At 42.7% G+C, this 17288-nt stretch overlaps 1 protein-coding gene across 5 annotated transcripts in view; it reads right to left on the reverse strand.

Moving 5' to 3' along the window:
• The window catches only part of ATRNL1 (attractin like 1), a 1008890-nt gene that overhangs the window by 459649 nt on the left and 531953 nt on the right, over window positions 1–17288 (reverse strand). For all 5 annotated transcript variants that reach the window (XM_053305805.1, XM_053305806.1, XM_053305802.1 and 2 more), the window contains exon 26: window positions 14497–14575. In XM_053305805.1, the coding sequence (XP_053161780.1) occupies window positions 14497–14575 (79 nt within the window). The remainder of the gene's footprint in view (window positions 1–14496; window positions 14576–17288) is intronic.

The raw sequence follows: 17288 nt of genomic DNA on the forward strand, positions 1-17288 counted from the left end.
AAAAAATGAGGGCACAGAAGGGGCAAAAGTGCATTTATGGGTGGATGAGCTGTGTCCCACATATTAGATTTTTGAAACAGAAATGGAGGGCAGGTGGGGTTCAAACTACTTGGGGGGGGTTGCCCCCATGCCCATCATCATACTTTATTTACGGTCTTTGACCAAAAAAGAAATAAAAATCTTTACATAATTAAAAGGAAAAATATTAATAGAAAGTCAGTTACACATAAATGGCTAGCAGCTTTTGCTTAATAATAATTACACGTAAAAATAAAATAACGGCATTGGTAAGGTGTAAGTGTATAGGCATAATTTAAAATTAACAGTAAGGAACCCAAAGTTGCATTCTATTCTTTTGAAGTTCTTAATCTGGTGACCACATAACAGAATTTAGCCACAACGTATGAAATAGTTGCATCATTATCTGCTAATAAATATGCAACAACAAGATCCTCAGGTTGTTCCCTCATATCATTTAACAGTGGGCTGATTAATTGAGATCTCAAGTTTTGATATATTGAGCACTTCAAAAGTATGTGGGCCATGGTTTCAATTGCCTCTCCACAGGGGCATTTCCGTTCTTCATATAATAGCTTCAAATACCTCCCATACAGCATTGCAGATGGGAAAGCATTGAACCTAGCCCTGGAGAAGGTCCATCTAAATTTACTCAAAGTGATCGTAAATAAATACGTTGCTAGAACAAGATCTGTCTTAGCATATACTTGTTTATAAAAAGATGGTAAACAAGACTTCTCTTCCTGGATGTCTATATTGACCAATCTCTGTCATACTAGACTGCGGGCTGTATTCTCACTGCTCTCTAATAATAGAGTGGGTGATAGGCCTCATTGGCAAAGTTTATCTATCGTTTTGTTAGACCAAGATGCCCGAGGCTCAGCCACAAGAAGCTTTGGAATTAGCCCTGACGGATGCAGATGAAGTTTAAGCCAATAAAATATCCTTAGGAGCCAAGCCCTAGTTTCCAATTTCAGTATGCTCGCCTCCATGCGTATCACCGAATTGGAAACGCAGTTAGGTACACCAAATATAGTTCTTAAAAAACTGGTCTGAATTTTTTCCAAATCTTTAAAGTTGGTGTACGGTCCCAAATGTGTCCTGTAAAGGAGTTGGGGAATCACTTTGGCCTTATAAAGTTTAATGGCAGCAGGAATGTAGTTCCCTCCTTGGGACCAGAAGAATTTCAGAACGGCTATAATACTGCGTTTGGCCGTATCAACTACCGATCTAATATGGCCCGTTTTATAGCCGTTGAATTGAAACACTATCCCAAGGTATTTGATTTGCTTTACTTGGTCTACATTGTGCCCCCATGCCCTTCTAGAGCCACCCCTGAAGCAAGCCAAGATGATTTCATCACAAATTTATTTGAGCATTCAGTGATTTGTCTAAAGGGAAGGTTTAATTTGGAAATGACAATCAAAATACCTTATCTGTCACTGCCCATCCAGATATATTATATCACTAACATACAGGAATATGTTATGAATACTTTCAAGAATAGTAGTTGCTTGGACACAAAGTTACTCATGTTACTGATGCAAACATTTTAACTAGAAATCGTGATGCAGAAGGACACCAACAATGTTTAAAGACATTTCTTTTTGTTAATTACCCATTATTTCCATTGATAGATATAACTGCCTAGAATAATTAATGGAGGTTGTGGTTTAGCTCTTTGTCAAATGACACAGTCAGACAAATCCTAAACAAAATATCAAGTCATATTCATAAGTGCTTTGTGTATAAGCATGGATAAAAATAATGGTTTGTTCAAATATTCATGATATTCCCAATGATATTTTTTGCTGACACACCAGTGTCTTTAAAGGAGATTACATTAATTTTAATTAGGTTTTGCATTTCAAAGCATTCTGATCACACACACTGTTATGTTGTGTGACTTATGTCAATACTGGAAGATGAAAGGAAAGCCAAAGGTTATGTGTTAATTATTAATTACCTGTTGAAAATACATGCAGGAAGCTTTGTTTGTATTAGCTCATATTACCTGCAGACATGTAGTAAAAGAATCCACAACAAAACTAATATTACAAAACCAGTGAAGACCTACACACAGTTACAATCTTTGTTGTGGGTGGGTGGGAGGGAGGGAGGGAGTCATATCATTGCTGATGCCATAAGGCAAGGAAACTTCACTTGCTTGGAATCTTGCTCAGTCTTGAAATGCAAAGTCCTTACACTAACTTGAATGGCATGAAGCTTGAAAATAGCTTTACTATGACAAGGCAAAGCCTGCAAAATTATTTAGTAGGTACATTAAAAAAAATTGATTATTAAAGTGATTGGTCATTGGGTGTTTGAAATAGGGTGATTTCCTTTATATACAAGACAACCTCCTCTTGAGATTTGTCTCAGCCCATCCCTACCGCCCTTTAGGAAAAGCTTGTAAACCATACTTATTTAGGCATAAACTTAAATACATTGTTTGAAGACTGTTTTAATGGTTTGACTGTAAATTTTGAATGTATCAGTAAGAGAATTGAATTAACTCAGTTAGTTGACTGTAGACATCTTACAGCACATACTGTATGTGATGAAAAATGTATTAATCTTTACATACAATACATAAATACAGACACATACACACACATTCACATTTGAAAATACACTTTAATTAACAATATATATTTAAATATAAAAATTGTTTATAATCTTTTCTGTAGTTTATAATCTTTTCTGTGATCATTTCATTGAATTAAAATTATAATTTCATGATCATAATCATGATCAGAGTTCAAGATCCATGATTTTGAATCAAAAAATCAGATCCAAGCAATCTCAAGCAGAATTCTATACACTGAACAAGTCTTTCTGCCACTTGTATCCTCCAAAAGCCAATCCTAAGGGTTGGAGAACATGCAAAAATGGCCTGGGATGTGTTGCAGGTGGAGGTGGAGTCAGCAGAAATTGCAGATACTCCCCCTCACACAAGTAGAAGCACCTTCCATTCATTCTAGATTACCTTTGGATCCAATTTTTAATTTTTCAAGACAGTGTTCATCAAAAGTATGATTCAACTTAAGAAGAATCAACCTAAAAATAAGTCCAATGCAGAAGACAGGTCATAAAATCTCTATGCAATATGAGTGTTGTCCCAAAGTCATTTGGATGGCAGAGAAGGAGTGGAGCTATTCATGACTCCTAGAACTACAAACTAAAAGCTTTGGGAACAGCCATATCCCCTAGCTCTGCTACTTACTCCAGGTAATAACTGTAGCAAGGGGTTTTCCAGGTTCTTTTCCAGCAGGTGGCTGCCCTAGGATATCATAGTAGCCCTGTACCACAGCAGCTACAACCAGGAACAGGAGCTGAGCTGTGAATGCACTCATTAGTTCAAAGTAAAGATAAAAGGATGCATTTATTATGCCAAAGTAAGGCTGACAATCCAAAGCTCAGAAAATCTATCCAGTATTAAAAGTCCAAAGAGCTATACTGTGTACATGAAATTATTTTCAAAAAAATGCCTTGCATTTAATCTTTTTTTCTGGCAGCGGGGGTGGGGGCGCTTTGTGCAAGATTTAATATGCTATGGTACAATACAAATTTCAAATTTACACAGATGCATCAGAATTAAATCAATTTTCTTAACAATTAAATATTTTTATATCATGAAATACTATTCATTTTGTCACAAATAGAATAATCATATGAATTGACATAATTAAAGTAATTAAGATAATGGACAAAATTACACCAATACCATTCGAGAATCAATAGTAAGTTACTGGGGAAGCTTCAGGAAGATTATAGCATATTTCAGGTTAATGTGATGTCATCTCAAAACAAAAACCCAGAAAAATAATAAACCTGAGATATCCTGAGGTGCATCTTTTCCAAGTAGCTATTTGCACAATTTTCGTCCAATTTTATATACTCATATTTCCATGGGTTAAGACTTTTTAAAAAAAAATCAAAACTTGCTTCCTATACATCCTTTCCCTGCAGCTGTGAATAAATACACTAGGAGTACTTAGCATTCTGATGTGACATAATATCTATTACTAACAAATGCTATTGTTACTAACTATTAGTAACAAATTACTATTACTAACAAATGCTTGGATTCCAAAATCTATTTAACAGTGGATCTTTTAGTCCAAGCCACTTATCGCTATAAGTTTCACACAGAAGCTGAAATAGCAACAAGTGTGTCATTAATTCACAAGATCAGCTAAGAAAGTAAAACATGTATTCACATTACAGTCACTTAAAAGTCTCTCAAAAATGAAGCACACTGAGGTCACATTTAATCTAATGTGCAAATAACACCTAATTGCTGAGCCACTGCCTGAAGGTGGAGACACATGACTAGCACATGCTTCATACTGTTGCTACTTTAAAAAATGGATTGATATCCAGTTCCAAACAAAGCTCTGCCAAGGCAGGGATCTGGGAGGCACGCAGACATCAGACAGCAAAGAGAGGTCAGTGTCCTCTCTAACAGGGATTCCCAGATGTTGTTGACTACAACTCCCAGAATCCCCAGCTAAAGGCCACCACAGCTGGCGATCCTGGGTGTTGTAGTGAACAACATCTGGGAATCCCTGTTAGAGGGAACAGTGGTCAGGACTTTAGACAGCTCTAAGCAGGAACACAAAAGGGCTGGGTATAGCAGTAGTTAGACTAAAGCCTTTATGACACAGTTAGATGAAAGCCTTTTGGACGACTAGCAGCTGATGTTGCCGTGCAGGAAAAGAAAATCTGAAGCTGCAAAGACAGAATTACAATGGGAACGTGGAACATAAGAAGCATGAATATGGGAAAGCTCAACACAATGGAAGAGGAAATGAATCGACTACAGATTGACATCTTGGGCATCAGTGAATTAAAATGGACTGGAACGGGACACTTTCAGTCAGAAAATCATACCGTTAACTACGCAGGACACGAAAACCAAAGAAAGAACAGTGTTGCTTTCATAGTCAGGAAGGATATAGCAATGACAGTACTTGGGTACAGTGCGATCAGTGACCGACTAATATCAATTAGATTTTGTGGACAACTCTTTAACATGACAGTTCTTCAAGTCTATGCCCCAACAACTGATGCAGAAGAAGAGGAAGGTGATGAGTTTAATGCTCAAGTTCAATCTGAAATTGATAGAACATGCAAGCAAGATGTGCTGGTGGTGGCTGGGGACTGGAATGCCAAAGTTGGAAATGGGAAGAAGGAAAACACAGTTGGCCTATATGGCCTAGGAAACAGAAATGAAGCAGAACGACTTCTTAGTAGGTGTGTGATGTCAGTGTCATCGACCCTTTAGGGAACAGTGACCATAGTGCCATCAAATTCAGCATACATGTGGGGAGAGAATCACCAAGGACGTCTAACACAGACATTTTGAATTTCAGAAGAGGAAACTTCTCCAAAATGAGGAGTATGGTGAAAAGAAAGCTGAAAGGGAAAATCAGGAGAGTCCAGAGTGCATGGAATTTACTCAAAACCACAATACTAGAAGCCCAGTTAGATTGTATACCAAAAAGGAGGAAAGGTACCACTAAGTCCAGGAGGATGCCAGCATGGCTAACGGGTACCATCAAGGAAACCATAAAAGGGAAGAAGACTTCCTTCCAAAATTGGAAGGCCTGTCCAAACGAAGAGAACAGAAAGGAACACAAATTCTGGCAAAAGAAATGCAAGGTGACAATAAGGGAGGCAAAAAGAGAGTTTGAAGAACATTTAGCCAAAAGTATCAAGGGGAATAACAAAAACTGCTTTAAATACATCAGAAGCAGGAAACCTGCCAGGGAGGTGGTTGGACCATTAGACAATGAGGGAGTGAAAGGGATTATTAAGGAGGATATGGAGGTTGCAGAGAAGCTGAATGAGTTCTTTGCATCTGTCTTCAGGGCAGAAGATACTGAGTATATACCTGTTTCTGAACCAGGCTCTTTAGGGATAGAAGCTAGAGAGCTGAGTCATATGGAAGTGACAAGAGATGATCTTCTAACCCGTCTGGATAAACTGAAAGGTAACAAATCACCAGGGCCGGATGGCATCCATCCAAGAGTCCTCAAAGAACTCAAATGTGAAATTGCCGACTTCCTTGCTTAAATATATAACTTATCCCTGAAATCGGGCTCTGTACCAGAGGACTGGAGAGTAGCAAATGTAACATCGATTTTCAAAAAGGGGTCCAGGGTCGATCTGGGAAATTACAGGCCGGTTAGCCTAACGTCTGTTCCAGGCAAATTGATGGAAAGCATACTCAAGGATAAAACTGGAAAGCACCTAGAAGATCAGGCCCTGCTGGGAGTGAACCAGCATGGCTTTTGCAAAGGTAAATCTTGCCTCACCAACCTTTTGGAGTTCTTTGAGAGTGTCAACAAGTGTGTGGATCAAGGTGATCCAGTTGACATAGTCTACCTGGACTTCCAAAAAGCTTTTGACAAAGTTCCTCGTCAAAGACTCCTGAGAAAACTTAGCAGTCATGAGATATGGGGACAAGTACATGTGTGGATTGCTAACTGGTTGAAAGACAGGAAACAGAGGGTAGGTATAAATGGAGAGTTTTCACAATGGAGGGAAGTAAGAAGTGGGGTCCCCCAGGGATCTGTACTGGGACCAGTGCTTTTTAATTTATTCATAAATGATCTAGAAGCAGGGGTAAGCAGTGATGTGGCCAGATTTGCAGATGACACCAAACTCTTCCAGGTAGTGAAATCCAAAACGGATTGTGAGGAGCTCCAAAAGGATCTCTCCAAACTGGGTCTGTAGGCGACAAAATGGCAAATGCGGTTCAATGTTAGCAAGTGTAAGGTGATGCACATTGGGACAAAAAACCCCAACTTCAAGTATATGCTGATGGGATCTGATCTGTCGGTGACTGATGAGGAGAGGGATCTTAGGGTCGTGGTAGACAGCTCGTTGAAAGTGTCGACTCAATGTGCAGCAGCTGTGAAAAAGTCCAATTCCATGCTAGGGATCATTAGGAAGGGGATTGAAAATAAAACTGCTAATATTATAATGCCTTTATATGTACTGTGTACAATTCTGGTCACCACATCTTAAAAAGGACATTGTAGAACTGGAAAGAGTACAGAAGAGCGCAACCAAGATGATCAGGGGCCTAGAGCACCTTTCTTATGAGGCAAGACTACAACACCTGGGGCTTTTTAGTTTAGAAAAAAGACAACTGCGGGGAGACATGATAGAGGTCTATAAAATCATGCATGGTGTGGAGAAAGTAGAGAGAGACAAATTCTTTTCCATCTCACACAACGCTAGAACCAGGGGACACTCCATGAAATTGATTGCCAGGAGGTCTAAGACCAACAAAAGGAAGTATTGTTTCACACAATGCATGATCCACTTGTGGAATTCTCTGCCACAGGATGTGGTGACAGCCAACAACCTGGATGGCTTTAAGAGGGGTTTGGATAACTTCATGGAGGAGAGGTCTATCAATGGCTACTAGTCTGAGGGCTACAGGCCACCTCCAGCCTCAAAGGCAGGATGCCTCTGAGTATCAGTTGTGGGGGAGTAAAAGCAGGAGAGAGGGCACGCCCTCAACTCCTGCCTGTGGCTTCCAGCAGCATCTGGTGGGCCACTGTGCGAAACAGGATGCTGGACTAGATGGGCCTTGGGCCTGATCCAGCAGGGCTGTTCTTATGTTCTTAGTTTCTGCCAAGCTAATGATTTCTTCATTGCTAACACATTCTTCAAACAACCAAAGCAGTGCCTATACACATGGATATCAACAGATGGAGTACACAGAAATCAAATTGATTACATTATTGGTGTAAGGAGGAGGAAGAGCTCAGTTATAACAGCAAAGATGTGGCCAGGGGCCGATTGTGGGACAGATCACTAACTGCTCATGTGCAAGCTCCAAGTCAAGCTATAGAGGAAAAACAAAGCTATCCAGCTTCCACCATATGATCTTGAGAATGTACCCACCATTTTCAAGGAGAACATCAGGAACCACTTTGTAGTTCTGAACCTCATTGATAGGTAATCAGAGGAACTATGGAATGAAATCAAAGAAGTTATGAAGGACAAATGTGAAAAGAGACTGCCAAAGAAACAGAAGAAAGCAAAACGGATGTCAGAACAGATGGTAGAAATTGCCAAGAAGAGGAGAAAAGCCAAAGTCAAGAAAGATAAAGACCTCAGGAAGGAACTTAATAGGGAATTTCAGAAAGCTGTTAGAACAGACAAGGAGCACTACTACAATGACATCTGTAAAGAACTTGAGGATGGAAATAGACACGGAACAACAAGGAATTTTTTCCAAATGGCCTCTGAACTCAGAGTGAGGTTCCAACCTCGAATTGGTATGTTAAGGGATGCCAAAGGACAGATAGCAAATGATTTAGAGAAGATCAAACAGAGATGGAAGGAGTATACTGAAAATCTGTACAGAAGGGATGTCAACATCCATGATACTCTAGAAGAGATTCCCTACTTACAAGAACCTCTAGTACAGTAAGATGAAATTAGATCAGAACTCTGGTCATTACTAAGTTGGAAGGCTACAGGAATTGATGGAATAGCTACAGAAATATGGCAGGCAACAGAAGAAGAAACAGTCAAGGCTCCAACCAAACTATGTCAGCAAACCTGGAGAATGATACAGTGGCCAACATATTGGAAGAGCTCAGTCTACATGCCCATACCAAAGAAAGGAGTCTTAACAGATTGCGCAAACCATTGCGCAATATCCTTAATTTTATATGCTAGCAAAATAATGCTCAGGATCATCCAATGCAGATAAGAGCCCAAGGTGGAAAGGGAAATGCCAGATGTTCAAGATGGTTTCAGAAAAGGCCGAGGAACAAGAGACATCATTGCTGATGCACGCTGGATAATTGAGAAAGCCAAAAAAAACCCCAGAAAGTAGTCAATATGTGCTTTATTGACTACAGAAAAGGCTTCGATTGTGTTGACCACGTCAAGTTGTGGAATATCCTTAGGAAAATGTGCATCCCAGAACATCTCATTGTTCTCATGAAAAACCTATACACAGGACAGGAAGCCACAGTCCAGATGGAATATGGTGAAACAGTCTGGTTCCAGATCAGCAAAGGAGTAGGACAAGGCTGTATACTCTTTCCGTCTTTATTCAACTTATATGCTGAACGTATGCTGAGAGAAGCTGGATTGGAAGAAGATGAGCAAGTTTTTAAATTTGGAGGAAGAAACACCAATAACCTGCACTATGCTGATGACACCAGTCTGATAGCTGAGAATGAGGATGATCTGCAAGCTCTAGTAATCGAAGTCAAGGAACACAGTGAAAAAATTGGGACTTCAACTAAATGTAAAGAAGACTAAACTAATGGCAACAGGTACAGCAACCAGCCTCAGAATTGACAATGAAGACATTGAAGTGGTGGATAGCTTCTGCCTTTTAGGATCGATCGTCAACAGTAAAGGATCCAGCAGTCAAGAAATACGCCACAGACTAGCCTTTGGTAGGGTAGCAATGAAGGCCTTGGAAAGGATATTTAGATGCCATGATGCATCTATACTTACATAGATTAGAATCGTTCAGACAATGGTTTTCCCCATGACAATCTATGGAAGCGAAAGCTGCACTTTGAAGAAGCAAGAAAAGCATCGACGCTATTGAACTTTGGTGCTGGAGAAGACTTTTGAGGATACCATTGAAAGCCATGAAAACAAACAAATGGATCATAGAACAAATCAATCCAGAATTTTCACTCGAAGCACAAATGATGTGACTCAAACTATCATACTTCGGACACATTATGCAAAGATCCAGCTCCCTTGAGAAGTCCATAATACTGGGGGAAATTGAAGAAAAGAGAAGAAGAGGACGACCAGCAGCAAGGTGGATGAACTTGATTACGAAAGCAATGAATGCACCACTGAGAGACCTTCAAGGCCAAGTTGAAGACAGATCATCCTGGAGAGAATCCATCTACGTGGTCGCTAAGAGTTGACACTAACTTGATACCACTTAATCAATCAATCAATCGATCAACCAATCAACCCCAGCATAAGAGGCACAAGTGGGCTAACCTGTGGACTGTCTAACTGATTTGAACCAAATTAGGTACAGTTGTAGTAAGTGACACACAGGGATACCTTAGTGGTGTAGTTTGTGATGATGTCATTCACCCTGATTCAAGTTGGTGAAACCATACACTTTTGAGAACCAAGTTTGCTAACTGGTGAACCGCTTAACTGATTTGAACCAAATTTGCTACAGTTGTATGGACACACAGGGACACCTCAACGGTGTTATTTGTTTGTTTGTTTGTTTGTTTGTTCAGTTTCTATACCGCCCTTCCAAAAATGAGCAACAGTCACTGATGGTACTGTGCTGGGGGTGGATAGGGCCAGTTACTCTCCCACTGCTAAATAAAGAGAATCACCATGTTAAAAGGTGCCTCTTTGCCAAGTTAGCAAGGGTTGTTACAACAATAAGATGGAAGTGCTCTGAGTTGGTAGAACTGATCCTCCAAGTAATGAGGAAAATCTGGTCTTGGATTTCACATTCCCTCTGAAAGACAAAGTCCGCAGCTTGGAGGTGCTTTTGGACCTGATGTGGTCCTTGGTAGTAGTGTGCCCGAACCGGTCCGGCGGCCATTCCAAAGAATGGCCGAACTGCCGGACCGGTCCGGCCCTGCCAGGTTCGGGTCCGGGTGGGGGGGTTGCCTTTAAGGGCGGGAGGGCTTGATTAGCCCTCCCACCTCCTTGCCCCCGCCAGCACCCGTATTTTCTAGTATAGGGGCGCTGGAAACCAGCCGCCCTGCCGCGGCGGCGGCGGCGAAAGAACTCCCAATGCCAGCCCTCCCTCCCTCCCAGCTAGCTGCCCGCCCGCCCGCTCACCCGCTCACCGCTCACCCGATAGGAAATGAGAGGAGCTCCGGCACAGAGCTCCTCTCGTTTGGAAGGCCTCCGGCATAATGGTGTTTTGCGCGCGCGCGCATGCGCGCGCCGCAAAGCACACCATTCGCCAGAGGCCCGGTCTACCCGCCGGGAAAGGGCCGGGTAGACCGGGCCTCCGATCGCTGGGTAGACCGGGCCTCCGATCGCTGGAGGCCCGGTCTACCCAGCGATCGGAGGCCCGGTCTACCCGGCTCTTTCCCGGTGGGTAGACCAGGCCTCCGGCGAACGGCGTGCTTTGCGGTGCGCGCATGCGCGCGCGCGCACGCAAAACACCATTATGCCGGAGGCCTTCCAAACGAGAGGAGCTCTGTGCCGGAGCTCCTCTCGTTTCCTATTGGGTGAGCGGGCGGGCGGGCGGGCAGCTAGCTGGGAGGGAGGGAGGGAGCGCTGGCATTGGGAGTTCTTTCGCCGCCGCGGCGGCTGGTTTCCAGCGCCCCTATACTAGAAAATACGGGCGCTGGCGGGGGCAAGGAGGCGGGAGGGCTAAGCAAGCCCTCCCCGCCCTAAAGACAAGGCCCCTCTTCGGTGCCGGTCCGGACTTCTCCGGACCGTGCACATCACTAGTCCTTGGAGGTAAAGGTGGCGGTGGTGTGTAGGAGCGCCTTTTACCAACAATGGCTGGTACGTTAGCTGTGATTGTACATGGAGAAGTCGTGCCTGACCTCAGTCACTCATGCATTGGTAACCTCCAGATTGGACTACTGCAATGCGCTCTATGTGGGGCTGCCCTGAAGGCTTTTCAAAAGCTTCAGCTGGTCCAGAATGCTGCTGCAAGGATGCTCATGGGTGCAAGTCGTTTCATGAGTATCATACCCATCCTGTGGCAGGGTAGATGGCATCATCACAAAATATGCCATTGAAGTGTCCCTGTGTGTCATTCACTACAGTTGTAGCAAATTTGGTTCAAATGGGTTAGGCAGTTCGCAAGTTAGTGCAATTGGCCCACAAATGTTCACAGATACACCATCTTAAATTGGGGTGGATGACATCATCACAAACTTCGCCAAGGAGGTGTCCTTATGTGTCCCTACAACAGTACCAAATTTGGTTCAAATTGGTCTGGGTATTGCAATGTCCGGGACGCACACACATAGAGCTGAGTGATCTCATAAGCTTACTTTCCTTAAGGGAAGTAAGCCAGAAAAACAGGGGAGACATGATAGAGATGTATAAAATTATGCATGGAGTAGTCGCCTTAAGTGGCGCAGTGGGGAAATGCTTGACTAAAAAGCAGAAGGTTGCCAGTTCAAATCCCCATTGGTATGTTTCCCAGACTATGGGAAGCACTTATATCAGGCAGAAGCGATATAGAAAGATGCTGAAAGGCATCATCTCACACTGTGCGGGTGGAGGCAATGGTAAACGCCTCCTGTGTACTACCAAAAGAAAACCACAGGGCTCTGTGGGCGCCAGGAGTCAAAATCGACTTGACGGCACACTTTACTTTACCTAGAGACAGTGGACAGAAAGACATTTCCCCCCCTCTCTCACAACACTAAAACCAGGGGTCATCTTATGGAACTTAAGGCCAAGAAAATTAGGACCAACAAACGGAAGCATTTTTTCATAAAGATTGTAATTAATCTATGGAATTCTCTGACATGGGATGTGGTGATGGCCCCTATCTTGAAAGGCTTTAAAAGGGGTTTGGACAAATTCATGTAGGACAGGTCTGTCAAGCTACTAGTCTGGTGGCTATGGGCCACCTCCAGCCTCAGAGGCAAGATGCCTCTAAATACTAGTTGCAGGGGAGCAAAAGCAAGAAAGAGGGCATGCTGTCACTTGGGCTTCTCAGAGGCATCTGGTGGGCAATTGTGTGAAACACAAAGCTGGACTAGATAGTCCTTGAGCCTGATCCAGCAGGACTGTTCTTATATTATTAAGAATGTGGTGCCTCCCATAAAAGAGGCAAGGACACTGGGCTGATCCACTGGGCTGATTCACATGTCATATGGAACATTGTTTAAAGCCAGGCTCCGTGCAATGTATGAGAGCATCAGAAATGCATGATCCTCCCTCCTATGGCTGTGCAAGCGCCCATGTCTGCCCTAGGTTAGAATAAACTGTCATGACATCTGAACCCATAGAACTTGGTTTATTCTATCCTATTTACTTTTTTAAAGCCAAGACCCAAGGTTTAAAGTAAGTTACAGATATCAGCTTATTTGAAGTAAGTAGCCTAGAAAGTAGCCTCTGGATAGGGCAGTTTATAAATGTAATAAATGAATGAATGAATGAATGAAAGAATAACCCATGATAGGTGGATTCAGACGTCATGACCCATCTCAGTTTACTTTAACCTAGACAGGAAGTGAACAGTTGTGTGGGATTGCATGCTCCTAAGGCTCAGAGATGCAGAATCTGGCTTTAACCAAGGTTCTGCATGATGTCTGAAACAGCCCACGGACTTCTATGACTTCAGTCCTAAAGAAGGATGTAAATGTAACAAATCATTTATTTTCTCTCTGGCTGTTATCAACTAATTGCTAAAATCTGTGTTTCAAATATTCCTCCATGGAATATTTGAAACTATAGCTATGGTATGTTATGCTACTATGCCAACTCATGTAGAGAGCAGAATACTAGTATGTTTATACACAGTATCTAGTGCAGTGAAGGCCTTGCATAATTACAGTAATGCAGTATAATTAGAGAGACATATCAGTCTTATTCAGAGATACAGAAAAACTTGCTGCTAGACATATTCTGCTGCAATATCTTACCTTAACAATAGGAAAAATAGATTTCATCACCTTATACATTAAAGATCAAATGACATGCTGCCTTATGTGCATGCTTAACACTGATTATACTTCGGTTTTGTCAGCTAAACAGCAAATCAGGCCTCACAGCTTTGGACAATGGTGTGTGGTAGAGGAGGGGGCTTTAATCCTTTGTTCCCACCAAGGGCCTAATCTGGGCCCTTCCTATGGCTGGTGCTTGCCTCAGAAGGAAAGCTTCTATTGGGAGTCAATAGCTTAAGATAACATAACATGCAGTTTGATCCAAAGTTGTAGCAAGCAGATGTACTGGACACAAAAATGGGCGGAGAGAACAGGCAGGATGGAGCCCCCTAATCAGGGTGGGTAAGTACTTAAGAATATATTGGTTTTTCAAAACAGAGCATCCTCCCAATTAAAAATAACTGGGAAAATCTCCCATTGCAGATGTGGCACTTGAAAAGAAGAAAGGCAAAGCACATAAACAAAGGCACAACCACTGGGAAAATATTTGGGCAAATATTAGAATGTTTGGAATAATGGCAGTTGATCTGACAGATGAGTACTTTAGAAAAAAAAATAAACCTTTCATAGCAATATTTAAAATTGTTTAAGTACTGTACTTAATATATAATTTTTTTTTAATGTAGCAGAACCATTTTTTCCAATGTTTCAACTTCTAGTAAGTTAACAATGTTCCCTAAAAAAGAGGAGCATTGTGGTCTGTGAGATGGAAAAAAAGATGTATATGAAGGAGTTGCTTTGATTGGCCAGTGTGATCGGCAGGTTGTATGTTCACCTGCAGGTCTGACTTCCCTCTGAGAAAGCCCCCCACCAAAAGCCATAATAGCAACCCCAATGTTACCGATACCTCTCTTCGTCGAGAAGCCCAGCAGGTTTGCTTTATTTTCCACACGACGGCAGCCACCAACAGCAATGACAAAAAGCAACTGCAATTACAAAACAAGAAAAATGAATTAGAGACCAGACTGTTTCACACAATCTTTCTGGGGGCTGGGGGGAGACAGCTGATGGCATAAGGCAATAAAGTTCAATACAATACAAATCCTTACAAAGAGGATCTAACAAAAAAAATAAAGCGGAGCACTGATTCCTGTCTCTACTGAGCCTGATAATAGATGTCAGTTATTCAATATGTACACATGGAAGTTGCAATTATCTTTAACATTATGGCAACAACAACAACATAGCAACATTTGTATTTATTTTTTTAAAATTCTACACTGCATTTCTGCCACAACAGACGCTCAAAGCAGTTATCAAGCCACAGCCATTTGTTTATCAAAGCCAAAGTTGAGGAAGTGTGCTTTCTAGAAATTACTCCTGATAATAGGTGCACCACTGCATTCCGTACTTAGGCAATATTCACGGACAGGCAGAGAATACTGTGGTCTTCAATAAATTCAATAAATTACTGGGGCATGGATGATACTGGCTAAATCCTCACTTTCCAAGAATTAAAGCAATCAGTCCATTAGGTGGAGTGTACTGTATAAACAAAAACAACTCCTACACCCTGGACATCCAGAACAAAGGGCAGATCTAAAATAACTTCCAAACTGCAGACTAGGTTTTTTAGGAAAGTGTGATTTAAGTTAAAACAAGCAAACTCACTGCCTATCTTTAGATCATACTGAACCCCTAAACCAGTGCATTATTTTTGGGTAGTGGTGGTACTCACTGGTACTGATTACTGCCACCTTTTCCCAGCCAGAATCACAGCACCTGCCAGGTTTTTGTCTTTGTTTTGTCTTCGGTAGCAGCACAGCAAGAAGTAAAACAGGTTATTCTGCTGCCTTCCTTTCCTCCCTCTTCCCAGCTATAGGGATATGCAAACCAGTTCAAGGTCAAGCCAGTTCACCATCAAACTGGACTGGGCCCAGTTCAGCTTGACCTCGAGCCAAACCCTGCCCACCCCCCTGCCAGGCAGCTTGGGGCTGGTTCAGGGGTTCTAATGTTATTATTATTTGTTTACACAGTCAGACAGGTGTTATTGACTGGTTTGTTTTATCTAGACATCGAGTCCTTCCCAAGGACCTGGATAAAACAAACCAGTCAATAACACCTGTCTGACTGTGTAAACAAGAAATAATAATAATGTGGTTATTATTATTATTGTTGTTGTTGTTGTTAATCATTATTATAATTTTAATAATTTTAATAATAATAATAATAATAATAATAATAATAATAATAATAATAATAATAAAGAATGACTCACTGTGGGTCTGGTGGGCTCAGGAGCGCATGAGCGGTGACCTCCAAAATGGCTGCCGCCACCAGGGAAAGGGTCAGAATGGCCCCGAAATGGGTCGAAATGGCCCTTAGAAAACCGGGGGAGGTCAGTGCGGGTAGAGGGAGATTACAGAGACCCCTCCTGCGCCTGAGCCAGAACCCCTGAGGCCGCTAGATCGAGGGTGAGTCATATAAATAAGTAAGTAAGTAAGTAAGTAAATAAATAAATAAATAAAAACTTAAAACCCCGAACCTGCTTGAATTCTAGCTGAGCCGGGGGAGGGCTGTTTATTGGCCCAAAACTGAACATGCTGGTTCTGTCCAAGTCTGGTTTGGATATGAACCAGGCAAATCAGTTTTGTGCACACCTCTACCCAGCTGGCTTGAGCTCCTCCCTCCTCCTGCCAGGCAGAAGGCAGCAGTAGTGACTCCTCATGAGCAAGTGGCAGCAGTGCGGTGGTTCACCACTCACTTCGATGCCATACTACACCTGCCTTCTGCTGGCTCAGAGCTCGTGCATATTGTGTGCACAGCAACAGACTGCCTCAGAGTCAGCTGCATCACACATGGAATGAGCGTGGTGAGGCAAGGCAACTCAGGCAAGTTGAGGTGGGCAAGAAAGGCTAACTGAGAGGGGTCACAATGACTTCCTAGGAAGGAACATGTGTATGAGGGTGGGCAAAGGATCCTGGGGTTTGATCCACTGTGACAAAGGATGCTCTTAGAATGGTAAACCCAGGCCAAGCAGTCCAGGAAAATCCAACACACTTCTGCCCCTGTGTCAGCTTGCCAGCCAAGGATTGGTCCTCTCATGAAGACCAGAAGTTCCATGAACTTTGGGTCTCCATTGGATTGCGCTCTCATGAGGTAAGCCAGGCAACTCTAGGGGGCCCTGCTGATGTGGGGCTCCCAGTATCTCTGGTTAATAATATAACACATACTCCATAGCTTCCCATCTCCACTCAACCCTTCCACACTTCCATGGAGTCTGGGCCGCTCCATGTATCCAGGCTGTCTCAGGTGGGCAGAGTAGGAAAACACGAAGAATAGATGATAGTCCACATTCAAATGGCCCGGGTTGGGACCGGCGTTTAACCCAGGATGGTTCTTTTCATGAGGTATGGCTGAGACTACATGCTCACACCCAAGGGGAAGTGGTTGGACCCTGCTTCCACTACAGAAGAACCACTTAAGAATTCTGGGGTAGGAGTGTGCACGGACCGGTTCGGAGGCCATTCTACTGGCCTCCGAACCGGTCCGGACATGGGGTGGTTTTGGTTCAGGAGGGTTAGGGTGGGGGTTCCACTAAGGGCGGGGGGGACTTTACTTACCCCTCCCACCCTTTCCAGTTTTGCGCCGTAAATACTATAAAAAATGCGGGCTGCAGGATCCCTCTCCGCCCGCTTC

The sequence above is a fragment of the Hemicordylus capensis genome, chromosome 3, assembly GCF_027244095.1.
Source record: "Hemicordylus capensis ecotype Gifberg chromosome 3, rHemCap1.1.pri, whole genome shotgun sequence".
Taxonomy (NCBI): Eukaryota; Metazoa; Chordata; class Lepidosauria; order Squamata; family Cordylidae; genus Hemicordylus; species Hemicordylus capensis.